At 49.0% G+C, this 16,671-nt stretch overlaps 2 protein-coding genes across 3 annotated transcripts in view; one reads left to right on the plus strand and one right to left on the minus strand.

The window, feature by feature from the left end:
* Positions 1–16,671, plus strand: part of rpl15 (ribosomal protein L15) — a 338,976-nt gene that overhangs the window by 210,362 nt on the left and 111,943 nt on the right. The window lies entirely within an intron of this gene.
* The window catches only part of foxo6b (forkhead box O6 b), a 32,972-nt gene continuing 16,361 nt past the window's right edge, over positions 61–16,671 (minus strand). The window contains exon 2 of the mRNA XM_040189135.2: positions 61–4,288. Coding sequence (XP_040045069.1) covers positions 2,570–4,288 — 1,719 coding nt within the window. The 3' untranslated portion in view covers positions 61–2,569. The remainder of the gene's footprint in view (positions 4,289–16,671) is intronic.

The raw sequence follows: 16,671 nt of genomic DNA on the forward strand, positions 1-16,671 counted from the left end.
AGTGCACATGTTATTGTGTACACGAATAACAGCCACAGAAAAAATATCAAATCATTCTTATTCATTTTTGTTTTTATTCGTTTGTTTTACGGTCACCAGATGAGCAGATACATCATTTTAGAAAAGAAATTGATATTTGCAAAAAAATTATAATACAATTTTTTCAATATAGATTATGTACAGAATGAAATGAAGTCAAACTGAAATAGCATTCTGCCTCTTTGTCATCAGAAGACGAAGCGGAGAAGGGTCTAAGTGGTCCTCCATAGACCCATCTCCCTAACCAATAAATATAAACTGTATATATTATGTATGCTGCACTCATCCAGGCATGGAAAATACCAGGGCATGTTAGTTCTCAAGAATATTCCCTTGATCATTTCTTGTACATCATTGTGCTACACACACGCACACACACCCGCACACCCACGAGAAGCTTGACACACACAAGTGCACACAGTCCAGAGAACAAATTACAGTTTGTGTTACAACAATGGGCCATCTTAAACTCATAAAAAGCAAAGAAGGGAGCTGAAGAAATGTGTATGAGAACACCTACCGCTGTCCTTGATCAGGAGGGAGAAGTGGCTTATTCGGTCAAAGCTCGCTGGAGCTGCATGAGAAGCACTTGACATTTGGCCTGATTCAAACAGCCAATTCTACAGATAGCTACCGAGCTGGAAAATCTCTCTGGGTCTCTCACGGATTCCGCCTATTCATGTGGCTTCCTCCCTCCCGTTCACTCTGTATCTATCTAGCGTTCCTCTCTCTCTCTCTCTCTCTCTCCCAGAGCCACTTCTCTCCCATTTTCTTCATCTTGAGTGGAACAGGTGCCAGGACCAGGGAGGGCAAATGCCCCCCTTTTTGACTGTTTTCTCTCTGGGAATGAACAGAATAAAATGCACACAAAAAGCTTTTATCCATGCTGTATTGTAACAGGACAGACAACTGCACAATCACAGGACGAGCACGCGAAGAGACGACAGCAAAGTAAAGCCACGGTCAGGATGGGGCAGGGAACGCTTGCCAAAGGGACGCTTGAAGGACACTATAAGCAAGTTCACCGCTTTACCTTGTCGATGGGGATCGCCTCTAAAAGTCCCCCTACTTGTTCTTGAAGGGAGGGAGAATTATGACTTGTGGCGATGAGCGAATACACAAACTTGCATAAATCATCCATCTTGTTTGGCGGTTAATTACTCTTGTTTACCCTCCGAGTAACCTCGGGATGGTGCGGCGTGATGGAGGGGGGCCTGGGAGGAAGAGATAGCAGCAAATAGTAATCTGCTGACGCCGTTCATCAGTTTGCAATTCGCAGGAGTAAAAGCGCATCGTGGGCCTGAACCTGGGTGTTAGCGAAATTAGACAGGGTTGCCCGGGGTCTGAGAACGGCAGCTCCACCAACATCCGGGCCTGACCACAGCCGCTCGGTAAGCTGTTCTGAGGTCAGCCGGTGAAGGAGCCGCGCCGAGGCGGCCCGGTGCAGGCCAATCAGAAAGCTCCTGAGGATGTACAGCAGGCTCTGATCGTTGCTTATTTCATTACAGGGAAAGCTACATAAATCCACAAAATGGAGAGGAAGAGGCACGAAAGGAATATTTGCATTTCTCCTTTCATATCGTCTCCCCTCAAAGCCCTCCCCCCCCCTCTCCAACCACACCACCGCTTTCAATCCCTCCCCCGTTTAGTGCAGAGTGACTTTAATCATCACTTTCGCCAAAGCACATTAAGCCGGTGTGTCCGGAGTTGAGGATAGAGAGGGGGGAATAGAAAAAAGAGTGGCGCATTAGATTTGCAATAGCGATGGATCACTCTGGCATTACTTTGGAGATTAAAGACGGGACGTTGCATTTCATTGGAGGGGTGCTGATGGTTGCCTGATGTATGGCTGTCCTCCTCCGCTGAGCTAAATAGGAAAACACTACTGTTCACCGAGGAGAGAAGTCTTACTGATCATGGAGATCACATCCTTTCTATGCACTCATGCCCTTATTTGTGATTTTCTTCTAAAAATCTATTTATTCCTCATCCTTATACATTTAAACCCCAATCTGAGCGCACCTCTACATTGAGACATATGTATGCAGCTGTTTGATCATGTTCTCAAGTCCAAAACAACACCTCCTTTGTATAAGGAGATAATACTTTAAAGTGGATTGCATACATTTAACTTAAACCAACACACAACGCGACTTCACCTGGTCTTTGTGTTACTGCATCTGTATGGATAGGATGGATGTAAAGTGCTTGAGAGCTTAGGACAGGCAGTACGAGATTGAGATTGAGACCATAAAAAAAACAAAAACAAAGAAAAGCTGAAGGGCATGAACAAGGGGGACTTTAGGACTGGGCTCATCGGGGCAGGTTCAATACGGAGACAGGAGGCTTAATAAACAGGGTGTGGGGGTGTATGGAGTCCCCAGGAAACAAAATGACAATACGTATTTTGTTCTACAGTCTCAGAAAAACAGAATCACAGTCAGTCAGTCCAAGGGTACAGCCCATCAGCAGCCCGGCCCGGTGGGTGAGCTTTCCGGTCATGTGTCCATCCGAACCCTTGGGCCTGGGTTCACCCTGGCACCCAGCTCTGGTTGCTGTGTGCTGGTGGAGGGCAAGCAAACGCCCCCAAGCTCATGCCCATCCCCATCCCCATACCTTGGGACAGAGAGCCGTCAAAGTTGAAGCTCATGCTCTCTGTGTCCATAAAGTCATTGAGCAGGATAGAGTCTACATCGCAGTCCAGACTATTAGGGACATTCTCCATCTCCAGGTTGGCAGCCATTCTACCGTGGGAATTGTGCTGTTGCCCCTGGTAACCAGTGTTCCCTGGCTGGTGGTTGTTATGGTAGTAGCCGTGCCAGGAGTCAGTGATGCCCTGATGGTGGGCTCCGGGGTAAGGCTGGTGACGGGGTTGAGGTGCGGACGCCAAGCGGCAGGGGACCTGGGGAACGTCCATGACTCCAGCGGGGTTGGGCGGCAGAGACGGCGATGTCGGGAGGTGTGGTCGGGGGCCGTAGTGGTTGGAGGTCTTGAGACTGTAGGGCTGCAGGATGTCGGTGCTAACCCTTGGGGAAAGGGCCTGTGGGTGAGGCCCACTGTGCATAGGGTTGTGTTGGTTGTGGTTGTGCATATGACTCTGGCTGGAGCGAGGGTTGTGATCATGGGTGGCGTTTACTTTGTTGCTGTGACTGTGCTCGTGACTCGAACCATAGTCATGGGCAGGAAGGGGCTTGTGGCTGAGGCTGTAGTCGAGGCTGGCTTGGTGTTTGTGACCCTGATTGTGGTTCTGATGGTGTGTTGTGTTCTGGTCGAGGACTGAGCCATGGCCATTGTGTAGACTGGGATTGTGAGCATGCTCTTGGCTGGGGTTGTGATTGTGATTGTGGCTGCGATTCTGATTGTGGCTGTGCTGGCTGGGAACACCATTGGTCCCGTGTGTCATAAGTGTGTGTGTTTCCCGTCCCTGGCCCAGCACCGTCTCTTTGTTGCAGTACGGCGGACCTCCAGTGAGCAGACTCTGCAGAGCGTTGTTCTCTGAGTAGCCCCTCATTGGGCGCTGGAAGCTGACTGGCTTGTTCTCCTGGATGGTCTCCATGAGAGTGTGATGCCGGAGCATGCCCATGGAAGGTTGTCCGTACATGGGCCCACAGTAGGAGCCCTCTCCCTTGGGCGCTGGCACGTAGGGATAACCGTTGCATTTGATTTGCTGTGGCTGTGGGTAGCCACTCTCATCTAGACTGATAGCCCCTGTCAAGTCAGTCAACTGGGGCAGCTCGACAGTCGGGCAGTGTCCTCCAGTGCCCAGTGCCGGGGAGCGGGTGCTGGAGGGGCTGGGGTACAGTCGAGGGGAGGCCGAGCAGGACAGTCCACCTTCCTCCGGCTCATCAGCCTCGGCCTCGGCAAGGATTGGGGACAGGCAGCCACTCATGGTGGAGGCAGAGGAGGAGGTGCGGGAATGGAGATCCGTCCAGGTGTCGTACTCCTCGCCGCCCATTCCCACACCTCCTTTCCCCGCTGGACTGCCATGCTCCGGGGAGCCTTGCATCGCGGGTCCGGCCCTCTGACCTTGTCCCCGTCCGAGGCCCATGGCCCCTGCTCTCTTTCGGCTAATGCGACCCTTGGTCTTCAAGTAGCGGGTGCCGTTGTCGATAGAGGCCGCCCGTCGCCTGGGTCCTTTCCCCATCTTCCCTCCTTCAGGGTTCAGCATCCACCACGAACTCTTCCCTGTCCCTTCATTTTGCACCCGGATGAAGCGACTGTGCAGGGACAGATTGTGTCTGATTGAGTTCTGGAAGGAGAGAGAAAGAGAAGAGAGAGAGAAAAAAGATAAACATTAACACCCAAGGGAACATTTAGGGTTAAATAATCATTTCTTGAGAACACAAAGTCATTTCAAATTATGGCCAAACTGTCAAGGCTGCACATTAAGCGAGAAAGAGATAGATAAAGAAACAGGGAAAGATGGAGAGGAAGGCAAAGAGGGCAGGGAGAGTGAAGGACCAATCCCCTCCTCCCCTGACCAGCCTCTCCTCTCCACACGCTCTCACTGAGTCATAATATGGACATGGGTGCAGCCTCAACATCAAACCATCACCAAGGTTACAGAAATGAATCACACGAGGCAACCCAATCACAGACAGCCCATATCGATTGAAGGGCCTCCAAATATGAGCGCCTCAGATCCAGCCATAGACCGACAGGGAGGGAGGGAGGCAGGGAGGGAAAGAGACGGATGGAGGGAGGGGTGGGCGTGATTTGGCAGGAGCGGATCTGGAGGACTACCAGAATGAAAAAATAAACCCGCGTACGTAGGCCTGGAATGAGATAGAGGGAAAGAGAAAGGGGCGAGGAGAGGGGGGGTGGATATGCTCATTTAACCTCTTTTAAAATCATGGCACAATTAACATGACTGCAGGCAAAGACGGAAGATATCGGCGTTACAAAGTCTTCTTGTGAATGGCTTTGGATATGGATGGGTGTGTTGGTCGCGGGTGGGAGTGTGTGTGTGTGTGGGGGGGGGGGGATAAGCCTCTCCAGACCCCTGTTTAAGTGTGTGAGTGACGGCTGTATAGTTAATCCAGGGCTCCGCAGCAGCATTTGAAGCCGGTGCCAACCTGGAGTGAGTTGATGAGATCTAAGCCTGCCTAAAGGAGAGCTTAGCCGGGATACACATCATCTCAGCCGGCCAAGTTAGTACAGCATGTTCATCCAAATCGTTCCTGCTTGTGTCGTTATTCACACTTTCTCCAGCTTTCTTCCCTTTGCTTTTCCACCTTCTCTTTCTTCTCTTTTGCCTTTTGCTCTTTTACGATCTTTTCTGATTTTTTTGGGAGGAACGAACCCCCCAAAATCCCAAACCCTCTTCCCCATGTGCGCAATCACACACTCCTCTTTTTCCTCTCTGGAGATATCCATCTATTTCTTCCTTGTTTATTACCTGCACATAGCTCACAATCTCTGTCTCCTGATATCTCGAGCCATTCTCTATCTTCATTCACTCCCCGCCTCCTGTCCAATTTTCCTGCTCTCGGCCCCATTCATCTCCCTCTCTGTGTCCCTGCTTCTCTTGATCACGACATTGCTCATTCTCCACTTCTCTCCACATCCATCCATCCTCCCATCACCCAACACAACTTCCATCTTTCCCCCTCTCCTCTCTCTAATTCATTCATTCACACTGAAAGACGGGAAAAATATGGGAAACATACAGCAGGAGATGCAAATCTGTGTGCTTAATGGAGGGCGAGCTTACATTTCACCCTTCAGCACAATCCATACATTCACCATATGCAACCCTACACACACACACACACAATACAGGCAGCAATCAGAGCGACATGGCTGCGTACTGGACAACCAGCCGAAAGAGCGGCAGGCTTCTGTTGTGGTAATATGAAAAGCACGCTAATATGTTTCTCGCGAAATGTTCACCGGGGGAATTCAGCCTTAAGTGGGTCTCAAATCGGTCTTGTATCCGACCTCCTGCTATTGCCATTCATGGAGTGAAGCCCCCCCCCCCCCCCCCCCAATCCACACACTCCCACCCCCTCGCTGTGACTCCCAACAGGTAATTTCATCCCATCGTCCACTCAAATCACGCTGCTTTGACTAGACTCCCTCCGCAGACGTGGAAATTGCACAGGAGAGATGCATCTATGCCTTTTTGTTGTGCTGTTCATAGGGGTCCTCTCCAAAACACCAGGTTGGTAAAATTGCCCGGGCTCAACGCTTGCTACAAAATGGGCCGGCTGCACTTATCGGCGGCGGCGCGCTACCCAACGCAGACTTTATCAAAGCCAAATTGAACGATGACGCCGTGTGAAAGAGGCCGCCGGTGGAGCCGACCCTCATCAGGTGATCTGAGAGTGGCGCCCTGACAGGTCTCTCCGCAACGTGACGGCTCCGGCTGGGCGTAGCCATGGCAACAGAGTAAACCAAAAGAGGGAGACGGGAAGAGGGGGGGAGGCGATGGTGGGGCGGAGAAAGGGGAGCGAAGGGAGGGAGGGAGGGGTGGTGGTGGGGGGGGGGGGGGGTTGGCTGATGCTGTTTGATGCTGCAGGCAACTCCAAACAGCCTTTTTATCTGAGTCTGTCAGATTCCTGCTTCCAATCCACCAGGGAGGCTCAATCACCAGTAGTCCCAATGTCTCACTACCTGTACCAAGCTGTGATTAGCAGCTCTGTGCGTGTGCGTGTGCGTGTGTGTGTGTGTGTGTGTGTGTGTGTGTGTGCAGACAAAGCTTCTGTGCAACAACCAGTGCAACAATTATGCAGTAGACTGCTGTTCCCTCCACAGACACTGTATACCAAAATGTTCTTTGTCTTGAGTATGTATTAAAATGACATATCTTAAGGCTTTTTCTTTCCACTGAAATGGTAAAGATTTAGTGGTGATATAGTATGGTGTTCCCTGATTGTCGCCCCCATTGTCTAAACACAGTAGAGCATTTAGTATCAAATCATTGACACATTAGAAAAAGACACATTAAGCTAAAAGAGGCCGTTGGAGCTCTTTAAAATACAGTATATACACTGTAATCTCAAAAGTCATTCAGAAAAATGTGCATGTCAACATGAATTGGGGTTATAAAGCACTTTTATCATTACGGTTTTACATATTAATGTAGGTACGTCACAGCACGGATTTGACAAATAACGTCCGTTGCCATAACTCATATCTGATAGAAAAAAAACATAATTTTCAAAAAAGATAAATCTTTATTTCTTTCTTATTTCTTTAACCTTAACCAAGTCGTTACTGTTTACCATGACAACCAAGGTCCTACAACAGTTGTCCCCTCATTACTCAAACATCTTTTCTATTCTGTGATTACTGTAGTAGGCTATAATGTTTCTTTCGAACTTTTGATTTTGTCATTTATACAGATTATACTATGAAGTTATCCTCCATTGTATTATATATTTTTTAAAATACTTTATCACAAAGAAAAATCAAGGAACTTCTCTTTTACCAGTTTCCAGCGCACTAGCGTGAGAAAGATTGGGCCATCACATACAAAGGGAAGTTCGATAGCCACGGGGTCATCATTGCAATCAAATGCTATATAGCAGGAGATGTCACTGATTAGCCCACTGTCAGCCAGACAGGAGGAGATGATCAGAGAAAACCTCCAGCGAAGTCTTTGATTGGAACGGCCGACTCTCAGCCCTCTGTAGCACAGCGGCTGGCCGTCCCTCCCTTGCTGTCAGAAAGAGTGATTCTGAAGAGGAGGTGCCTGCTCCCTCGGCTCGCAGCCTTTGCCTTCCTGCTGATGCGGCGGAAGATGGACTTTTTGCAGCGAGAACGCTGACCGAATCCACCTTCACGCCCACCCTCCTCCATCCACCACCGCTACTCTATGTCGTACATTGAACGTGAGTTTGATCCTGACGCACTTCAGTGTGATTTCACAGTGTGAGTCAGGGGCGTCCGGCGCTTAGTTAATGGCCCGTAGATCTGTCTAAACGCAGAGTTCTTACACTTTTCCCTTTTTCCAGACCCAACAATATATTAATGGGTTTATAGTCAGTCTCACTTGCCTGTGAAACAGAAATGTGAATGACGTTCAATGTTTGAATATGGCAAAAACAAAAAGAGAAGTGGAAATCTATTTCACGCTTTGCATTGAACTGAGACACAAAACCAAGGATTTTACTCACATGGTTTCTTTTAAAAAGTATCAAAACGAAACATACCGGGGCTGGACAGAATTATAGGAACATCTGAACAGTTGTTCTATTCAGGAAAACATCCTTTTTGTGTCATAAATGAGTCAACTTGTGGATTATGCTGTGAGTTTTGTCTACGCTTTATTAGAACCTTTGTCTCCAAACAGCCTTTTTAAATGGTGAGAAACTGTGTGTTGTCCTGCAGCAGGATGAGGTGTGCCCACATCCTCCATTTCAGAACAGCAGTGATTCATTTTTATGATTATTATTATTATTGAAAAGAGTCTTGTCCCTTTTTTAGTCCGGGTTAGCAAGCTAGCGTTAATTACATCTATTGCAAATTATCCAGTTTGTGTTGCATAGCTACGAGGATGATGTAACCCTTTGCACCCGTTTTTCCTCCGGCTGTCTCTCTGTTGCCAGCGATTCTCTCAACGGAGCTCTGTGCCTGAGCAGAGAAAAGCCTCCGTTATTAATTCCACACAACTGATATCAAAATGTATCTGTGTACCGGACCCGGTGCCACCATAGAAGGAACAACAGTTTCCAGACGTTTCCACACCTCCCTGCAGACTGGAGCTGCGAGATGTGGATATTAAATCACGTCGAGTGTGTGTTGTTTGCAGCCCGGCGCGCAAAGATTAACACACGTTAGCAAATGGCACCATTTAGATTTCACAACTCGACACGCGCTCCCCTCGACGTGCACGCGACCCCACGCGCTTCTAACCCCCCCAAGCCAGCCAGCCCCGCTCGCCCCCCGCCCCAAACTGGCAATCACACTTAATCCCACTCCAGCCTGAGTAATCCCTGACAATCCAAGGCTAATCCTGGTTAATTCTGGGCACTCCTCGGCTGGGTTTCACCCTCAAACCACAGAGACAGGGTGGGGATTGGTCGGATCACGCCGATAGCGGCTGAGCGCTCCGTTGATGGACGTAATTGGTCGGGCGGTTGTTGGCAGCCAAGAAAAACAAGCACAGGTTTTTTTTCGCCACTCTCCAAAATATGTCCGGATTGACCCCCGATGGCCTTCAACCAGGCGCTCCTGGTAGAAAACATGTCCCCCGCCTCCCCCCCGGCGTGGCCGCGCGTTAGCATCCCAACGCTAATACTCGGCACGTCCTGTTGATTTGTCCGCTTGCTGTGACAGCAGCAGCTAGGGGATCAAATAACCTTTTCTACATTATTTAAAGGACAGGAAAATAAATTGCTGAAATAAAAACACAAGCAGGTTCACAGCGTGAGCCATTCCTCCAGTGTAAGGGGCTTCGGAGAAGTCATTAGCCTCTATTCAATCAGCTCTACCTACCGAAAGCCCCTAGCTCAATTCGTCTTAGCCGCTATCGATCCTGATTCCCGAAATGAAGCACTTAAGACGCCTTGATCAAGCTGCTCCTTAATCTAGCGTTAAGGAGATTGAGACCTTTTCACCCTGTGTCTCAGACAGACTTATTACTTTAGCACACGGGTACAGTGGCGGTCAGAACACACTTGACTGGCACGGACTCAGTTTTCGGTTTTAAAGTCCGTTTAAGCTCCTTTGGTGCAGAGCAACAGCACTTTTACTCTCTGCCATTTTGAGAAAGCTGTCAATGCACACAAAGCCGGCAGCGTTAATGAAGCAATGCGTCTCTCTGACGCGGGATGGATGAGGATGCTTTGTTAAAAACAAGAAGGCCTCCGGTGATTGTGGGCTCGACTGTGTGCCTGTTGGATTGACGTTGCGCGTGGAAACGGCGGCGATGTGTGTGTTTGAGTTGTGGAATACTCACGAGAGCGTGAACGCAGAAGCAGAAAAGGGAGCAGATTTACCTTCTGCTGCAGCTCTGACGAGCAGCGAGACGGGAAACTTCTGCTCCCGGACGTTATTATAGGCGGCTTTCACCTCCCTATCCTCACAGGGGAAGAGCCCCCCTTGGAGGGTATTCTTTGGAGGATTAAGCAGAACATCAGGAAGTGGATTTTTAGCGTGCTTTCTGCTGCACGTTTTTGAAGGAGCCACCTTGAGTTTGCGGCGCACTCGAGGGCCGGGTCGCGTTTCAAAATTCCGCGCGGCGCCCCGGACAGCCGCGGTCCGGCGCCATCCAGCCGGGTATTCCCGGGGATTGTTGTACTCCGCTTTGTCGGGAACTAGCGGGAATTGGTAAATCTGTTTTCCCCCCTTGCTCAACCATTATTTATTAATCCATTTCACACAGCCAGAAGTCATTATGCACGGTCCTGTCAATGGGTATCTCTCTATGCCGCGCATTTATTTGATAATAAGCAGGAGTGGGGGAGAAGATAAAAGCGCTGACTGCGTTCATTGTGAAGCGTTTTCTGCAGGCGGGGAGACTTAAATGAGAGCAGCCAGCTCTGTGTGGGAATGGGTCTCGTCTGCTAAGCCTGTCTGGAGGCAATCGATGGAAATTAGTCAACGCTAAAGATTCACTTCCTGTGACTGATGTCACGGGCAGCGCCTGTCTCTTTGAAGGGAAATAAAGAAGTGGGAGGCTGAGGGATTAATGGGGTTGGAGAAGGTGTGAGCAGAGTTTGGGTGAGGGCTGTAAGCTGGGGGGGAAAGATTCTGTAAGTGGATTGCAGGAAAATAGATCCAGATGAGTGCAGTGTAGCCAGGACCATTGGACACGCACAATGAGATGTGTGCAAGGCTACCGACAACCTGACCAACACCGCCGCACATACTGAAATATACTTAAATATTAAAAGGCTCAACATCTTGTTTATCTAGTGTCAAAAATTCCAAAAATGAATCTTACATTTGTTGTTTTACAAGACTGAATGCTCTTCTTCAGCAGGTTAAAACAAACTCTTTGAAGCAGAAATGACGGTTGTAGCGCTTTGTAATTGGCAGGTTCTTCTGAGTGATGACAAAAGAACCTTCTCTTTTCTGCATAGAGGATGAATTACAGCGTTTGCAGTCATTTGTATACTCGCAGTGGCTGTGACAACACCACCACAGTTAGTGTCTCCATCGGCTCTACCGAGGGGGCCCCCTGAAAGGTGCACCAGTTAACTTCTCGTCAAAGTACAGCCGAGGGACTAGAGCCAGCCCTCGGGCGACAGAAGGCCTTCCACTCCCCCTTTCTCCCTGCGGAGCTCCACGGGAGGCAGGGGGGAGGGGGCGAGGGGGGCGAGGCGTCGTCTGGGGCTAACCTGAGAAAGGTAGACGGGAAGGGAGCCTGAGGGGCTAGAGGCGGACAGCAAGCCCAATACCCAGCGGAGAGGCCTCTAATTGGAGCTGCCGGCCTGCCGAGGCAGCCTCCCTCCCTGCTAATGGACATAAGGGGGCGAGTGAAGGCGGAGAGCCCGGGGGCGGGAGGAGAGGGCAGATAAAAATAGAGCCGGCAGATTAACGAGCATCTGAAAGCGGGGCAGGGGATCGGAAAATCCTCCCCGCGTGCCAGAGATGCCCGGTACCCCGGGCCACGGCCGGCCCCCGTAAAGAGCCGCGCTTCCTTCCTGTTTCCTTACATCACGAACACCTGCGGGAAACTCTCACCAAGCTCAGTGGTCGTCAAATCGCATTGGAAGGACATTAAAAGAGTTTATTTCGTTTCATTTGCATTGTATAAAATACTTTTAATCCATATTTTACAGTAATCTTCATGTCTAATTGACTTCAGATTCTTTGCATAGTATTTGCTTCGCTTTGCTTTGGTAAAACTTAGCTGCCAATGAAGAGGATTAAGGTGCAATCTGAGTTCATATTACATAATGTGATCAACATATTCACCCTTATCGTTCACATTTATAAAGCTACTTCACACAGCAAAAGATAAATTCCACATATTCCCTATCGCAGCAGATTACCTTTTCTTCTCTTACCTCTCCGATATTATAACTGAGGCGTATTGTCTACGACGATAACAAAAGCAAACGCAGTTTGCAATCTCTACCTTTTTGAGTGGCTCTAATAAAAAAAGAGGAGCCACCTCCACAGCTGTGATTTCTATCCCTCCCCCGGGAGCTTTCACACGCCAGGTGGAGCATCGTGACACCTACGGGAGCCGAAGGAGAAGCTGAGAAACAGGCCTGATCACACCAGCCACCGGGTCTCAGGAGGGCACCACCCACCTCAGCGCTCAGCTGTCACTTCCATCCACGCGATGAGGCGCCGCGCGTCCTCATCCGCAGTCGGGAGCTGATATGTTATTGGCGGGAAACATGGGCTGAGACATTCTGAATGGCACATTAATAAAAAATAAAAAAAAGCAACAAAGGCTTGATTGAGTGGAAAAATTGGAGAGGAGAGAAAAACACCAAAACTCCGACGAACAACTGTTCAAGCAATCAACTCAAACTTTGTCCTTTCATCCGTAACTTAGAGAGCTGAATAACACTAGAGGAGGCGATCGGCTGTTCTTAACATGAGTGTACCTCACTTACGGGGTTGGATTTCATCCAAAGTGGTGCCGAAAAGCCACTTAATCATGAACAAAACTATTCAACCCTTCGTCATGAATATTCATACGGTTTGAAAGGGGAGGCATTGTTGAATATTCAGACCTTCTCACTGAAACTGCTGCTCGATTACGGTGTCAATAAATAAAGTTCAATGTACTACTTCAGCAAGGAACATCGCTGACTGTAAGTCACACTGCCGGCGTAATTATTCATTTATTCAGTATGTCTTCATTTAGACTCATTTCGGGGTTTGGGAAAAGGGGTTTTTTCACCACTAGGATGAACATTATTCACCATAATGGACAATTCAAAAGATACCTGTCATATAAAGACTCCAGGGTTGTTCTGGCGACACGTTGATGAATGTATTGTGTGTCTTCACTATACAAATTTAGGGACACAGTCAATGCCTCAGTTTTTAACTTCACAAGAAGCCATTTTAAAGAACAGCAATCTTTGGTAGTCAATGATTTTTGGTATTTCCCAAAGTTACAGCCTTCATGATGACATGTTTTTTTTCTGACCTCACCGGTGATTCGGACATCTTCGCCCCCCCCCCATTCGTTTACAGTACAGTCAAAGATGTTTCTTTAGTAGGATTCCTCATTATAACCAAGTGCTTATTTTCAAAAGTTCGAAGACTGTGGTGGTTTTACGAGGGTATCGCGTCGCTGTCTTTTAATACACATTTGGCATGTTGTATTAAGATAGATCTGAACCTGACAAGAGTGGTTCCCGCTCTCAATTCACAGCAACCCGAGAGGCCGCGTGAGTCTAATCCACACCATTTTTGTCGCAATGTTGTCAGTGTTTTCGCAGGGATGTAGCAAATTCTTTGAGGGAAATGACATCTCCGTTCCTAATCCTGGCTGAAAAGCTCTGACTCGCATGCGTGAAACAGCCCCTCGACAAGCGCGGCAGCCAAACCTGTTTTAATCTCTAGACAAACGATGGGAGATGTGCGATTCAGAGGTCCGGAACCAAGCTTGAACGTCACCAACTGTTACGGTAAATCACCGGGATCCTCACAGCGACCTCTGACTGCAACGTTCATCACAATGCATCACACAACACAACCCTTGGTGGTGTCCCTGATGTCAACTTTGTGGCCGATACTCCGTTACAAAAGTTAGACATGGTAATAATGTGAAATCATAGCTTTCAGCACTTACTTGTGCGGTATTGTTTCGTTCAGTTTGTCAGTTCGTATTTAGCCATCTTTGATTACACTTTTCAAACATTCATGCCAGTGTGACTTTTTTTTTCACGGAGAATCATTCGGCCAATTCACCCTTCGCACTTTTTGAGGACTCAAACTCCTTTTAAGACAAGCACATCTCTCATCAGATGTGCTCTTCTGAAGTACGCCAATTCTCAGAGGGGAGGAAAAAGTCAGATGTTGTTCTCTGAGCGATGTGCATTCACTTTCATTCTCCCGCGACAAGGCTATACATTTCCAATCCGGGGAGAAATTGACAAGAAACTGACAAGAGACGAGGGTAAAAAGGGACATGCATATTCATGAATCACAACTTCAACGGAACTTCTAATTTGGTATTGTTAATTGACATCACAGAACAGAAAGTCAAACCCGGCTTTGACAGTCTGCATATCACCCTCGCAAAGACAAAACCCCACAGAAGGCACTCACACTGACGCACACTGACACGCACGCACGGCATGTTGGGCCGGCTCATTACTACAATGCCAAGCTACTAGTTGCTAAGGAGACCTCGGGGAGAGGGAGGGTTCCTGTTGCCATGGCAGCAAGCCTGCATCCTGCCAACTGTCTTACCCCATGAGACATGACCATCGCAGACAGAAGAGAAGGAGAGACGGGGAGGAAAAAGTGAGGGCTAGAACCGAGTGAGGGGAGAACGGCTGCAGGGGAGGTAGGGGGAGGGGGGGGGGGGGGTTTGGGGGGGCAACGCTTAAGATGCTGAAAGAGGAGGACTGCAAAGATGCCTCCGAGGCGGCTCGTAGAAGAACCGCAGAGACTGTAGATGTAATGAGCGGGGAAAACTGATGGGGGTTAGAGCAGGAAAAGGGGGGAGACCTTGAAAAACCGACCCCCCCACCCCGAAAGCACCAATGTGCCTGCAGATGCTTTCCCATGGCTAACATGTTTGCTGCCCGGCACAAATACATCCGGGCATTTCTAAAGATGACAAAATGACGGTACGTTCCCCCGACAAAAAAACCCTCCCCTCGACTCCCTCCCTCCCTCCCCGCCCGTAACGCTACGCACGTCCCCGAGTGACCCCCCCCCCCCCCCCTCCTCCTCCTCCCTCTCAGCTTTTACTACACGAGCAGAAGATCTGACAGAGCTGTTGGGCAAGTGTTCACACAACCCATCCGTCATGGAAAAGAATCTGCTTTGGTGAGAGTGAACGGTATTGAACGACGGATGGGGGGGAGGCGGGAGGGGGGGGGGGCAGAGAAAGGGAAGGAGAGCATCTGAAAGGGTTGAGCAGAGAGAGAGAGATTAAACTGATTGCGGAGCGCAGAAGAAGGGCGAGGAGGAGGTCGAAAGAAGAGAGTCCTTAGTCTCAAATTCAAATTAGCCTTATTGGTTTCCAAGGACACTGAATTGTTTCCATCCTCGATTTCCTCCTCTGTGTCACTGCCCCCCCCCCCCCGGCTCCTCCACGTCTCTTCTGTTTCTCTCTCTCCCTTACTTCATTGCCTCTTATTAAATATTTCTTCATTGCCCAGGTCTTGTTTCGTCACATTGAGAAGTGCATGTGTGTCGGGGTGGGGTTGGGGGTGGGTGGGGGGGGCTATAATTGCAGAGATTCAACATATTAGCACCCCAGGCACTTACCCTGCGCCACCCTTCGAGTTCTGCTACCCCGACTGAACCCTGGCTATTAGGTTTAGGAACCGCTTTCGTGTCGGATTACACAATTCCCATTTGGTTTCGCGTCTCGACTCATGGAGTTCCTCTCGTTCTCGCCCTGGTTTCTCATCGCCTTTCCAACCCTGTTGTTGCGCACACGGTTGATCCTGAGGATTCCTGCTGATTCAATAACAATAGTTTTAGCTCATAGTCCGATTCCAAAGTTTTTGTGCATGACAGCCGTGGTTTAGTGGAAGGGAAAGAGGCGTGGCCGGAGGTCAGGTAAGGTCCGGCCTCCGGCTGCTTCCTGCCCGTGGATGCGAACAGCGTCCTCCGCGAACCGTGTAATGTGAATGAAAAGTCGAGATTCCGGACGGGCGAGCTACGGTTTTCAGCCCGTATAACTGCGCACTGGTTGTTTGAAAACTGCAGCACCATTCGGACATCTGACAGCAAGAGCAAATGTACGATTCCCACTGACAGAAAGTCAACTCTGATCTGTTTTGGATTAAGATGGTGCTGGAAAAAGACTGTGCGGCACTTTGATGGAGCTGTTTTTCATGTTTAGGGCAAGAGGACTTTTTTTAGATGAAAGGAAAAGATAAATGACAGCGAAGGCAACATTCAGTGGAGGCATTTTGTGTTGGAAACCTTTTTGCTGCTCAACATTAAAATGCACAAATGGAGCTCTACGGAGAAATGGGTTCATGTGTGGAGGAACTTTACTGGACCTGCAGCCAGGTTTTGGAATTAAAAGTTCACCGGTTGCAGGTTTTTTTTTTTTTTTTTTTACTAGCGAGCAAGTAAAAATCTCTGCTATTGGAAAATTAAAAAAGGCAAAACAAAACAAAGGTGGCCTGGTGTCTGGTCCGGGTCTCACACTCGGCAGCAGTCTGGTTCAGAGGAGTTCGTCCGGGTTCAGGTCTCGGCTTGAGGCCAGAACACACAGACATATTCCGACATACTTCTGCTTCCAACCGGTTTCGTGCAATGTGCAAGCATGTAGCTGTCTGAACCCATTCAAAGCGCCCTCTCTCTCCCCCTCTCTCTCTCTCTCTCTCCCTCTCTCTCCCTCTCTGGTTTTGATCACTCTTCCTCTCTTTCTTCCTCTCAGTCTGTTTCTCATTGCGACGGAATGTGGCGTCTGTCTCATTGTCACAGACGCTGGGAAACAAAAAGCCTCATCACCCTCATCCCCATCCGATTCCCTCCACTTCCCTCCCTGCACACACACACACACACACACACACACGG

The sequence above is a fragment of the Gasterosteus aculeatus genome, chromosome 10, assembly GCF_964276395.1.
Source record: "Gasterosteus aculeatus chromosome 10, fGasAcu3.hap1.1, whole genome shotgun sequence".
NCBI classification, from domain to species: domain Eukaryota; kingdom Metazoa; phylum Chordata; class Actinopteri; order Perciformes; family Gasterosteidae; genus Gasterosteus; species Gasterosteus aculeatus.